The sequence below is a fragment of the Mirounga angustirostris genome, unplaced genomic scaffold, assembly GCF_029215605.1.
Source record: "Mirounga angustirostris isolate CCGP_5_RB_7025 unplaced genomic scaffold, mMirAng1.0.hap1 SCAF_1, whole genome shotgun sequence".
Lineage (NCBI taxonomy): Eukaryota > Metazoa > Chordata > Mammalia > Carnivora > Phocidae > Mirounga > Mirounga angustirostris.
The window spans coordinates 129,679,800-129,694,045 of record NW_026991709.1 but is presented as its reverse complement, the minus strand read 5'-3'; the positions used below and the strand labels follow the sequence as shown (position 1 = coordinate 129,694,045).

The 14,246-nt window shown below is 36.5% G+C and overlaps 1 protein-coding gene across 11 annotated transcripts in view; it reads left to right on the top strand.

Annotated features, from left to right (window-relative positions):
- ANKRD28 (ankyrin repeat domain 28) overlaps positions 1-14,246 on the top strand; it is a 200,861-nt gene that overhangs the window by 129,515 nt on the left and 57,100 nt on the right. For 6 of the 11 annotated variants that reach the window (XM_045903837.3, XM_054504424.2, XM_054504423.2 and 3 more), the window contains one exon: positions 11,025-11,095. The exons of the other annotated variants lie outside the window; for them this stretch is intronic. In XM_045903837.3, coding sequence (XP_045759793.1) covers positions 11,025-11,095 — 71 coding nt within the window. The remainder of the gene's footprint in view (positions 1-11,024; positions 11,096-14,246) is intronic. 11 annotated transcript variants of the gene reach the window in all.

The window sequence follows — 14,246 nt, the reverse complement described above, 5'->3', positions numbered from 1 at the left end:
GAAACCAACAAAATGAAAAGGCAACCTACAGAATGGGAGAAAATATTTGCAAATCATATATCTGATAAGGGGTTGATATCCAAAATATAGAAAACTCTCACAAATCAGTAATGAAACAATCAATCTAATTAAAACTTGGGCAGAGGAACTGAAGAGACATATTTCCAAAGGAGACATACATATGGCCAACAGGTGTATGAAGGTGCTCAACATCACTATTCATCAGGGAAATGCAAAGCAAAATCACAATGAGATACCACCTCACACTTGGTAGAATGGTTTTTATGAAAAATACAAGAGAGAAAAAGTATTGGTGAGGATGTGAAGAAAAGGGAACCCTTGTATACTCTTGGTAAGAATGTAAATTGGTACAGCTACCATGGAAAAAGTTCCTCAAAAAATTAAAAATGGAACTACCATGGGATCCAGCAATTCCAATTCTGAGTATGTATCCAAAGGAAATGAAATCACTATCTTGAAGAGATATCTGCACTCCCATATTAGTGGTAGCATTATTCACAATAGCCAAGACATGGAAACAACCTAAGTGTCTGTCAATGAATGGATAAAGAAGTTGTTATTTATATATATATAAGTACTTATTTATATATATAATATGAAATATTATTCAGCCATCAAAAAGATATCTTGTCAGTCTTCCAGCAACATGGATGGACCTTGAGAACATTATGCTAAATGAAATAAGTTAGAGAAAGATAAGTAATGCATGATCTCACTTACATGTGGAATCTGAAAAAACTGAACTCCTAAAAACAGAAGAGCTTGGTGGTTGCCAGGAGAGGGGGAGATGTGTAAGGGCAGTCAAAAGGTAACAGAGTTCTAGTTCATAAGGTAAGTTCTGGGGATGTAATGTGCAGCATGGTAGCTATAGTAAACAATATTATATATTTGAGAGTTACTAGGAGAGTAGATCATCAAAGTTCTTTTCACACAAAAAAATTTTTAACTATGTGACGTGATGGATATTAACTAAACTTAAAATTTTTCACAGTGTATATATATCAAATCATTATGTTGTACATTTTAAACTAATACAGTGTTACGTCAATTATATCTCAGGAAAACTGTGAAAAAAAGAATATCACTCAGAACAGTAGTCTTCAAACAGTGTACTTTAAGTTAATAAAAGTAGACTTTAAGTTTGAGTAGTGGTGCTTCGAGGGTTCTGCTTAAATTTGGTGTGAATGCTGTGGTTGCTGAGGCCCAGGTTAGACACTTATTTCAAATTCTGCCTCCACCACCAATCTTATAATCATATTGAATGAAGTTTTAATAAGTTTAGTTAGAAATTAGAACTTAATCTAGGTTTTTGACCTGATCGAGTTTCTAGATCGAGAAGAGAAAATTACATGGAGAGGAAAGTAGGCAACAAAATTAGGCTAATTTGTTCTTGCTAGCAGCAAAAACGGGTAGTGTAGAAAGTTCAGGGTAGATTGCTCCTGCCTTTTATATTAATTATTAGTGACATTTTACAGTAGTGATTAGGTTAACCTTAACTGGTGTCATCTTAAGAAAATTAAGCAATATGAAATAATCTCCATTGAACATTTGCATTATACCAAAATCATGATATGCTTCAATAAAAACACAATAAATACTGTAATTTTGTATTATAAAAACTACTTTGGTATCGATGGCAAGGTTATCTGTTGCTACAATATTTCTCTAAAATGGAAAACGAAGAAGATAAAAAGGTTGACATCAGTCTATAGTCATGTCCTTCCATGTTCATGTTTCAGGTTTTGATTGTTTTCTGACTTCCTACGATGAGAAATTAGGAAACCATGTTCTCTAATTTGTTCCAGTCTTGCGTTTTCATTCTTAAAAATTATGACTTTACATTCTATTTTGTAATCGGAAATCCCACTGTTTTCACACATACCCCAGTCCTTATTCATAGTTCTCTAGCTCCAAGTTTTTTATTTTTATTTATCTCTTGGTTGAATAGACATCATCATCAAGTTTTTGGAGGGTTGGGTTTTGTTTTAATATTTAGTAAGAGCTTGGGCGCCTGGGTGGCTCAGTTGGTTAAGCGACTGCCTTCAGCTCAGGTCATGATCCTGGAGTCCTGGGATCGAGTCCCACGTCTGGCTCCCTGCTCGGCAGGGAGTCTGCTTCTCCCTCTGACCCTCCCCCTCTCATGCTCTCTCTCTCTCATTCTCTCTCTCAAATAAATAAATAAAATCTTAAAAAAAAAATATTTAGTAAGAGCTCATGGATGTCATATTCTTATTTGTTGGATATTGTTGCCTTTTTTATTTAACTGAAGGGTAGATTGGCTAGTTATAAAATTCTTGATTCACACTCTTTCCTCTCAACTTTATAGATGTTACTCCAGTGTCTTCTAGCATTGAGTGGGAGTCTTGGATTAGGCTCTTCTCTCCTTACCATTTCTGTCCCCCCCATACCCTCTACCACCATGGTCACTTCTTTTCTGCCTGGATGCCATAGGATTCAATTCTTTATCCCTAAAATTCGGTACTAACTTAGGCTAAATCTATTGATTATTTTTGCTGGGACATAATGTGAGTGTGCATTTTTAGTTCTGAAATTTAGATTTTTATTTCATGTATATTTTACATTAAACCTTTGAATATTTTATTTCCATGTTTTTCTGTCAGTAAATTTTTCTACCATATATTTTTCTGTGAACTTTTCTCTGAATTGTGGTTTTGTCTCTTCCATTTAGTTTTGGTTATTGCCTTATGCCTGTCCTTCATTCATTTATCAAATATTTAATGAGCATGTCTCTGTATCAGGCACTATTCTAGGTGCTGTGGGTGAAGCAATGAATAAAATAGATGGAAGTCCCAGCCTTCGTGGAGTTTATGTTTTGGTGGGGGAGATAGTAACAAGTTAATATACATAGCTTGTCTTGTGGTGATAATTGCTATGGGAAAATTTAAGGAATATATGTTGGGTGGGGATCAGTTGCTGTTTTATATTAGATTATCAGAAAAGGGTTCAGTGATATATAACATTTGAGCAGATAACTGAAGAATGTGAGGAAGCAAGCCTTGCACACCAGGCAGGTATTTGGAGGAAACTGAGAGAATAAGAACAAACACCATGAAGTGGTAGCATGTTTGGAGGCAAGTGAAAGGACAGTAAGAGATGAAATAGAGGAGGTGGCAAGGTTCCAGATCATGTGTGGCGTTGTAGGCTTTCGCAAAGACTTGTTTTGGTCCTTAAAGTGACGTGTAAAACCAAAGGCGAGTTTTGAGTGGCATGACATGGTCTGACTTGGGTTTTTAAAGATTCGCTCTGGTTGTGGTTCAGATTCTTAGCTGTGTTTTAAATTGTGTTTATTCTGCTTTTTGTTATTTCTAGGCTTTTATCTGTAATTGTTTTATTTTCCTTTTTTTCTTTCCTGATCTCTGCCAGCTCTCGTCTCTTTGCATTATCTTGCCTCTATCTTCAAACTCTTTGAGATCTCTCCTCAGCGCTTACTCTCTCTGAATTTGTGTATAGAGAGTAGTTTGCAAATTCATCCTCTCCTTTCCTGGGATAATTTCTTTCAGAAATACCTATTAACTGTATTTTACTCAGTTTACTCTGCTCCCATATATTTTTCTTCTTATCCTGTGCTGGATCCTTACCTATCTTTGAAGAATTTGCTTCTCTCCAGAATAGTTATTTGGTAATGAATAGAGTAGGGAGGGGCAAAAAGTGAGCATTATTAGGTTTGTCTGTTCCAGTAGCTCTCAAACTAAATGGGTTTTCTCTCAGTCTAGGAGAGTAGTTTCTTTTAGTTCTTGGTGTACTATATGTAGTTGGGGCACTTGGCAGCTCCTTACATCACAGAGTCTTAGGTAATGATCTGCTGGTATTTGGCCCTTTCACTCCATCTTCAGCTGAGTCAAAAATAGTAAAGATTCATGGTTGGTTCTTCCTTTAGCACTACCCCACTTTGTTCTTCTATATTATAAAGTTAGAGTTCTATGGATCTATAGCTCTAGATCATCTAAGATATTGTTAGAAAGGGATTCTAGGACACAGCAGAGAAAAAGGGACAGATAGACATGCACACAAAAATATTCTTTTAGAAGACTCAGTAACCTTCCCAGAATCTGAAGAAGCTTCACTTGATTGGGTATCCTTCCTCGTTTTAGTATAGATTTCACTGTATTTGGTAGAAATTTTCATAGTTTGGTTTGCAGTTACAGCTGTTTTCTTGTATTGAGGATGGTATTTCTTCACATTTTCTTTGATATTTTGGTGAAGTTTTTTCTTTTTAAGAGTAAAACTACTCACTCTCTTTAACCTGCAGTCCAGGACTAAATTCATTGAAAATGATGTGTTTACGTATGATGCAGCTCCAGGATTTTTGGATGAGAGGTATCATTTGTGACATATCTAATCAAACAAGTGAATCCTTCCATAGAGTCTATAGTCACACTAGAATCTAGTGTAATTAATTTCACAATTATTGATTGGGGTAAAATAATAAAAGGAAATCGTGTTTACTGTATCTCAAATACTATGCTAAATTTACTTTTTCACTCTTAACTCTGTGAAGGTATTATTATGCATAGGGAAACTAAGGCATGTAGAGATTTAATAACTGGCCAAAAGTTACTCTACTATAGTCTCTTGCTCCTCTCTACACTCCCCTCCCACCCTGCTGCCAGCCCCCCCGCCAGCAAAATTTGGGTAGACAATTACTTTTATTGAAGAACTTCTGTTTTAAAGACTGAATTTTCCGGCTACATAAGTATAGATACTTTTATGGGAGCTATTCATTGAATGTTTGTATTTAAAACCATAGGTTTAGCATACCTCAGACTATTTCCTGTATGTGGTTAAGTGGTTAAATGACTGTGTTGTGTAAGGCATTAGTCAAAAATTCATTTATCAGTCTGTTTTAGAAAATAATAGCCCTCAGAAAGGAAATACGAACGTTATGTATTAGGAATTAAACCTAAAGTATGTGACCCTTGAAAACCTTCAGTGCTGGTATATTTGTTTGCTAGGACAACCATAACAAAGTACCACAAGTTGAGTGACTTAAACAACAGAAATTTATTTTTTCACAATTCTAGAGGTTAGAAGTGTGAGATCAAGGTGTTGCAGCATCAACTCCTTCTGAGGGCTGTGAGGGAAGGATCTGTTCTAGGCCTCTCTCCTTGGCTTGTGGATGATCACCTTTTTGTGTCTTTCATCTGTACTTGTCTGTGTCTAAATTTCTTCTGCTTGTAAGGATATCAGTCATATTGGATTAGGGCCGACCTTAATTACCTCATTTTAACTTAATTACCTACCTCTGTAAAGACCCTATTTCCAAATAAGATCGCATTCTGAGGTGCTAAGGTTTAGGACTGCAGCATATGAATTTGGGAAGGGTGTTGGGGGGACAGTTCAACCCACAGTATCTGGTGTCCATAACACCATCTTAAATGATACAAAGCAGCAGCAGCTGTCCACCTGCCCACCTGCCCCCCCACCCCCCCTTGCAGGTGGAAAAGTGGAAATGTAGTTGCTTTTTGCTTATTCCACTCCCAGCCTGAAAACAGAATCTGAAGCTTTTGTCATTACTTTTGGTAGGCAGCCAAAGGAAAGCATTATTTCTAGTTTGAGAAGAGTAATGAAAGTATTTGGCTCCTAGTTCAGTTCACTGGACATGGACTGTCTCCTCTGAGGCTTAGGAGTAGAGAAGAGAACTATTCTCTGCAAGGAGAAGTTTTAGAAAATTATTAGGGGGACTGCTTATAATTATTATAAACACCTGTGGAAATAGAAATAATTTTAATAGTATCTACTATCAAGTACTTAGCCTAGATTAGAGGTCAAAAGACATTTTATGTAAAGAGCCGGACAGACATCTGGCAACTACCTAATTCTACCTCTATAAGTGAAGGCTACATAGTTAACACTTTCAGTGAATAGGTGTAGCTGTATTGCACTAAAACTTTATTTACAAAATAGATGGCTGGCAGTCTGTGGACTGTAATTGAAGACACCCTGGTATAGATTAGAAAAGATGCTACCTTATCTACTTAATGTTAATGTAGGGCAAGGTATTTAATAAGTATGAAATAATTTATTCTGGGTACCTATTTCAAAATAGGATGGAATGTTCTAATAGGAAATGGATCATACAGATCACTTGGCACAACAGTTGTTTTACTGATAACTTAGTTTCAAAACTCAAAGAATTGGCAGATCTTGTTGATTCATTAGATTAAGGAGAAAACAGATGAGTTGAGACCTAGAGTTAAATGAGATGCTCCTGATTTGAGTTCCTGACTCCTGAAACCCATTTTGCAGGAACAGGAGCTCCCTGTGTTGTTTCAACCTGGGGCCCATCCTCCCTCGCCCTCTGCCCCCACTTCCCCATATACACACACAAGGCATAGGAGGCAGAGATTATGATTAACAACATGAAGGTCTAGGCTCTGGGGAACAGCCCCAGCTCACACAGCATGCTGTTACAGAGCCATTATTAGATCATAGGTCCTGCTCCTGGGCTCCTTCCACTACTGCCTGTCTCCTCACAAGTCCAGACTTCTCTTCAGCTGCATGGTTGTCTAGAGCCCAGAATAGACTGATGTAAGTAAATCAGATTATTTATTTATTTATTTTAGAGAGAGTGAGTTTTAAGCAGACTCTGCACTGAGCATGGAGCTGGACACAGGGCTTGATCTCACAACCCTGAGATCACTACCTGAGCTGAAACCAAGAGTCAGATGCTTAACTGACTGCCACTCGTGTGCCCCAGATTTTTTATTTTTTTAAATTATTTTCTTGTTTATCTTCAGATGAGCTAGACATTGACCTAATTCTGGAAATCTTAATTTTTTCTTTCAAAAACTGACAGTACATTTTTATATGTACGAATCATTAAATGAAAAGACTGGGTGAGAGGAAGCTGGTTATCTGAATTTTTCTATATAATCTAATGGTGATATCAAATGGATACAACCTGTTTGGGTTACCCTGCAGTTGTTTTTTGCTTGTTTTTTGTTCTTTTTGCTTTTAACATTTCAGAAATCTTAATCACATCTCTACTCTGGAAGATGAATCTAAATTCAGATATTTGAAGTGGCATACGTGCTGGCTGCTTATTTATCATCTTAAGGGAAAGCTCATGGATTTCCCTTATACATGGATTTGTGGGGGGGAGACTAGTAAAGAAAGTATTTGATACACAATTGGGCATAACTATCTTGGATTTACTGAGATGTGCTCCTAGCACTTGAGAGGTTTTCTGGAAGTATTGGTTTGCAGTAGTTATCAGTATATCATCCTTAAATTGCTATCTTAATTGTCTTCAGTTTCTCAGCAGTGCTTCCTCTTTACCTGAGGGTCTCCCAGTAATCTAACTTCAATAATTGGGATGGGGCTGCTATCTTATATTCTCTTCATTTTTAATGATTAGGAAACAGTAAAGAAATTAATCTTGGTGACTTAAGATCATCCTTATAAACTACAAATATTATACTCTGCCATGTATAGAGTATGTGATGTTTCCACGAGAGCTATTAACATTTGATTTTCTCTGTTCAAAGACTTTTATGTTTCAAGTCGGTATGATTTTTTTTTTTCCCTTTCTCCATCTTCATTGTTAGCCTTTGTTGCTGGTTTTCAGCTATTAGACTGGTAAATTTTACTCTGGAAATACCTTTTTCATTACTGGAATGACTTTGTAGCTTGTGTTTATGAATATACAGCTAATTCTGGAGCTGTCTGTGTAGAACAAAAGTCTGGTTACCTTCAGAATTCACATGAGATGAGCTCTGGAAGCCTGGACATCTGAAGTGTGCCTCCATGTTTGTTGCTCTTACTCCATTTTTCATTTTATAGCCGGCTGCCACTCTTGTAATGTACATTGCTATGCCATATTTGTTAATATGTAAAGTGATTACTAATTAATGGATGTGGGCAGGGGAGATATTTGTTCTGTTGGTGTCCTTAGAAATAGATCAACCATTTCTTGTGTACTTGACCTTTAATTTACAAGGAATTAAAACATGTGATTAGTGCTGTGTGATTTAACAAAAGATAAGATGAGTGCCTTCTGGAAAGATTATGATCAGATGTCTAGAATCCTATGGTGCTGATCTTCCTGGGGATAAGTATCTTTAAAATCTAAAAAGGACAAGCCATTTTTTTTTTTAATCACATCGTCTGTTACATTAGTACCAACTAGTAGTATTTTGTATCCTCAGTAAACCATTAGTGGATTCTTTGTTGTAGTCACTCATGGTTTTTGATAAATTAACTTTGAATTTGTTATTAAATTTTGTTATTAAAAGTGAAGAGAAAGAGGGCGCCTGGGTGGCTCAGTTGGTTAAGCGACTGCCTTCAGCTCAGGTCATGATCCCAGGGTCCTGGAATCGAGTCCCGCATCGGGCTCCCTGCTCTGCGGGGAGCCTGCTTCTCCCTCTCCCACTCCCCCTGCTTGTGTTCCCTCTCTCGCTGTGTCTCTCTCTGTCAAATAAATAAATAAAATCTTTAAAAAAAAAAAAGTGAAGAGAAAGAAAGACTATTAATTAATTATCATAACTTAAAATGGAAGAATGAAACCAGCAGGTTCTTTTACTTTAGGCTGCCAAATGGGCATCAAAATTAGCTTTTCTTTCTTTAACCATGTATCTAATAACCCATGTTCAAAAGAAAGACAAAGCTGTCTTTACTGTCTACCTAGTCACTTTCCAATTTTTTTCTTTGCACTTAAAGGCAAATTCTTGGAATTTTTTATGGCCACTCCTTTTATTCCTTCTTAAATACATTTCTTTCTTTTTTTAATAAGTAGTATTTCAATTTTATTTAAAATATGTATATTTAAAGGTATGTGGTATACAGTGAAGTTGCCTTTCTATCCCAGTCCCCTATTACCCAATTCTCATTGTACCTCACCACCTACACAAATGCATAGGCAACCACTGTTATTAATGTCTTAGTGTTCTTTCAGGGTTTCCTTATGCATATAATGCAAATATGAATAAAGATATTTATACTTACCTCTTCCATTTTCTACATAAAATTAAAGAACATTACTCATCCAGTTCTCACTGCTTTTTTCAGTTTTTATTTCTCAGATCTTTATGAGCGCATAGAGATTCTTCTCATTTTTTTGTGACATCCACATTCCATTTCCTTGTTAATTAACACCTGGAATCAGACTTAATAACCCTTCCCATTTGCTGAAGACCTATTATCAGGCCTCATTCTTTTCTACCTTTGTCTATCCAAAGTACTATTTCTGAGTGAATCACTACCTTTCAGGCCTTAATGCCAGGATTTGCCCTTCTACTATGCACATAAACATTGTAGAAAGAGGTACAAGTATTATGGAGAACCTTTGAAGTTCCAAGGGAGGAAATGGGAGAATGAAACAGCCAGAGCCTAGCTTCTGTATTGTCCCTTTATCATCTCTGAGGACTCCAGCCTTCTAACCCATATGGATTTCAACTATTTGCAGGATCTACATTCTACCTTTTACCCAGAACAAATGCTGACTTTATTGTGGTCTCACAGTCTATGTTTTAACCATCTTGGTCTCCCAAGAGCCTAGCAGATATTTGTTTACATTTACTACATAAATATACCACTCTCTCTAGCTGTTTCTTTATTCTGCTGAGTCCCTTTCTTTCTCCCAAAGCCTAATTGAGCAATCATGAAAGCTCTCATATTGGTTCTTAATTCTTCCAGTGTCCTCACTGTCACTGCTCAGGAGTTCAGTTACTCTCAGAATTTCAACTGCTACATTTGTGAATGATTTTATACACCTGCATTTCATATCATTTTTCTCTCATGTTCAGGACTTTTAAATCTACTTTTAACACATCTGTGTTGTATGTTTATTATGTTAACCTTTGTAACAAGGCATTAGGAGATCTGCTCTATAGATGAAGAAACTTTTGTTCAGAGGGATCACACAACTAGTTAGGAACCCATAGCTAGTAGTTGTTAGAGCTGTGACTTAGAGTCACTGCACTTGATTATTCCCTGGAATATTCCCTGGAACCTCCACTCAAAACATGGAATGCAAACATTAGGACATCTGAATTCTAGCCTTGGTTCTACCATACTGGACTTTGATGTTAAGCTATTCTCTGTACCTATGTTTAATCATCTAGAAAATGAGGAGGTTGGGCTAGATATCTAAAGACCCTTCACACCAGCTAGTTGTGATCCTGGATATAAATCTAGGGTTGCTTATAGTGTAAGACCCTTCACCAGTTTCTCTATACTTCTGAGAGCCAGGGCTGTTTCTTTCTACTTCAATATACACTAACCCTACAGTTTGGTTGCTGCTTCTGTTTGGGGTTTAGGTACCAAATCAGTGGATTTTATGTAGGCAATAGATGCTTCCTCCCCGCCCCCCGCCAGATTACATAATACATTTTGTCTTACTAAATGCATTTATATTCTGTTAAGGGTAATTTTTGTCCATTGACTCAATGATTTTTAAATAACTGTATGTAGTTGATTTTTTAAAAATTCTTTAAACCTTTAGGTATAACCCAGAAAGACATATGGGTTTGTTCATTTCTTTCTTTCTCAAATTTTTCCTAAGTCTATAGTCACTGTATCCATTTTACACAACAACTTTATAGTACTAAAGTACTTTTAATCCTCATTGGAGAAATATTTTGGTATTATATTGCTTTATAACACGATACATTCATTAATAAAGAAAAGTAATGACTTTGTAACGGTCTGCATTTTACATAGGAATATTCTTATTTATTTGAGTTTTTTAAGACACATTCTGAAGTGGGACCTTATTTTTACTTTAATATGCTCTGTATAAAGGTGCTTTTCTAGCCTATATATAAAATGATGTTTCTTTTATTTTTAATAAAAAGAGCTGATACCTTATTGGATAGTTTTGTTTTGTAACTTAGTAGTAATTTATGAGCAGAAAGTATAAAAAATAAAGTACTACTTTTTCAATTGTTACTTATCCAATTTGGACTATATATAACTAATTCAGGAAATTTATTTAAAATATTTTATGCAAAATATTTCAATTTATTTTTTTCTTCTTGTTGCAGGAGCTAGAGTTAATGCCAAAGACAGCAAATGGTTGACACCTTTACACAGAGCAGTTGCATCTTGTAGTGAGGTATGAAATTTCTTTTAGTAAATATATTGTATATAAAAGCATTAAGCAGGCTTGCCTGTGAGCCTATATTCAAATTCTGTGTTTTCAAAAGAAGGAAAAAGCAACTGAAAATACCTAGACTGGTTAATTTACTTTAGAATTTGTACAGACCAAGTTAACTGTTCCATTTCTCTTTTGTGACAAAGTTCTCTTGGAGAGTCTGAAGTGCAGAGAGTAGAAAACCCTCCTTATATATGCCCTACAAGAGAGATTATTTTCTATACCTATAAAATCCTCCTCAGTCTTTTCTCTCCTGGACATGCTGCAAAGGTTGTGCTGACCATGATCAAGAAATAATAATCTCAGCAGTATGTAACAGTTCATTGAAATATTATTTAGTTAAACACTGAAATTAACTTCAAAAACATGATGTGATCTCACATTTTACCAGTTCTAAATATACAACCTAAAATGTTAGGTGTCTTATGGGGAAGAACAGTTTCTTCTTATTTATAACCCTGTATATGATTTGTTCTTCAAGATAACTGACATTTTTGGAGAACATTCATTTTTATGTTTTTCATATCTTCCAGTCCTCATGACACCCTTGTAGGATAGATATTTTGAGGGAGTTGTAGTTAATGATTTGCCATAAACCACTCGACTTTTGAGTAGCAGAGATGGAATGAAAACCTGGACCCTCTTTTTTCTGTCATCTTACTCTCTTTCTAAAATGTATTAGGTGCATTTTAAAAAAGCATTGTGCCCAAAGAACTCTTGTCTCTTCATTCTTTGTATGTATTTCTATGTATTCACTCATTGTGAATGTCTTGAACCCACAACCAGTGAAGAGAAGTAGGGGCAGAGTGGCTGGGAAGGATTTCAACCCCTGCGATGTGACAGGCAGTGTTAGCTGTAGCTTCCTACTTGGAAGGAGGAGGGAGGGAACAGTGGGTGGTGTGCTGGAGCCACATCTTACCTTAGATCTGGGTCCGTGGTGTGCTCTAGCTGTTGAAATGTGGAAGCTGGATCTGGAGAAACTGGCTACACTAGCTGTGTGATCTTAGGCAGATCTGGGGATTATCATGAAACTAAGACATTAACCAAAATACTTTGAACTCTGAAATTCCATGGGAATATTTTGTGGTTAGCCCTCTTGTAAAGAGTTTCTGTAAACAAGGGCAGTTAAGGAAGATAAACATTACTGTCTTTGGAACCTATTAATGCGTTAGACCTAACCATTTTTTAGTATGACTCTTGGGAATGTGATTATTAAAATTGGTGTTTTGCCAAATTAAGTCATAAGAAGGAACACTTTGTATATTTGTAGAGATTGTGAAACAGACAAAAAATTCTTAAAGAAAATAATGTTAGAGGAAGATGGCAGGTTCTTCCCAAAATCTTGACAGCTGATTTTCTAAAATGTGTACTTAGCCTGAGCTGTAGGTTAGAAAGCAGTGATCTTAAGAAGTTTCTTAAGTCTGCTTTCAGCCTAAAAATTACTGGGCTGTGTAGTATTACTCTTTTGCAGGAAACCTAGTCAAGATTATCAGTTTCCCCATGTTCTTTTAATTTTTTCTATTACATCCTCAGAGCAAAAGAGAGTTGTACTTAATTTCATTTAATAAGAAAATATAGCCACATAAGGGTATGGAAAAGACAAAATTTTAGGTAGTTTTGGTTTATGTTTTTGAGATACCATGAGAGAAGTAAACCCTACACAGGGTGATCAGAGTGACTGTTTTCTCAATCCTCCAAGGCCTTTAGAAGCTAACACCATTGTAGAGCATAGTAGAGAAGTTAATTCATCCCAGAAAGGATACCTTAGGTCTAATTCCCTCACTGTACCTAGGCTGAGAAAGGCTGCTTCTGGTTATATATCCTGAGCTCCTCCACTCTCCCTCAGTGACATGACTTCCACACACTTCATCATATTGGCTGGCTGACTTGTTTCATCACCAGAGATTTGTGATTTCCACTCTTCTAGTGGAGTGTACAGCTCAGCTCTCTGTAAATGCGGAGTATTCTTCTGAATAAATTGATTTCTGAGTATTAGGACTTTGTGTGTGTGTGTGTGTTTTGGTTTTTCTTTGCTTGTTTTTTTAAGAAGCCACATTACACTGCTAGATCCTCTGGAAGATATACATTTACTTTTTTTTTAACTTACCTCTAGGAATTACATTTTAGTTCTGTCGAGACACTGAGTTTATATTATTATCACATGAGATATTAATAGCCCATCCAGCTATTAAAGTTTATTTACAAATGTATTAGCCCTTCTTTTTCCTGTGCCTGACTTCAAATCAATGGTAAGAATTGCTAAAAAGGCAGAACCACAGACAGCTAGTGCTGTACAGACTCTTCTAGATTGACCCCAAGCTATGAATAAATACTCCTTAGATAAAATTATTTAACCTTTTGGGCGCCTGGGTGGCTCAGTCGTTAAGCGTCTGCCTTTGGCTCAGGTCATGATCCCAGGGTCCTGGGATCGAGTCCCACATCAGGTTCCCTCCTCGGCGGGAAGCCTGCTCTCCCTCTCCCACTCCCGCTGCTTGTGTTCCTGCTCTCGCTATCTCTGTCTCTGTCAAATAAATAAATAAAATCTTTAAAAAAAAAAAATTATTTAACCTTTTGTCATCACCCCATATTTCATAATCTTATTAAGATGAGTGTCGTAGGATATTTTCTTAGCTGTTTTTTCAAAGTCAAGGCACATGTGCAGCATTTCTTACATATACTTAGCATCTAATAATGGAAAAATTGCGCTTGAGGTTACTATGGTAATTACTTGCCATTAGTAAAACCATGTATACCCTTTATTATCCCTATATCATTTTCTGAATGCTTATAATGTGCTGATAATATGATCTAGAATTTTATTAGGTTATGACATCAGGCTCATTGATTTGTGATTTCCAGAAATTTGTCTGTTTAGGGGCACCTGGTTGGCTCAGTCTGTTAGGTGTCTGACTCTTGATTTCCGCTCAAGTCATGATCTCAGGGTTGTGAAATCGAGCCCTAGGTCAGGCTCCACATTGGGTGTGGAGCCTGCTTAAGATTCTCTTCTTCCCTCTCCATCTCCCCACCCCGCCACTCTTGTGTGCTCTCTCTAAAAAGAGAGAGAAAGAAAGAGGAAGTGAGGGAGGGAGGAATTCGCCTATTTGGTTTAATG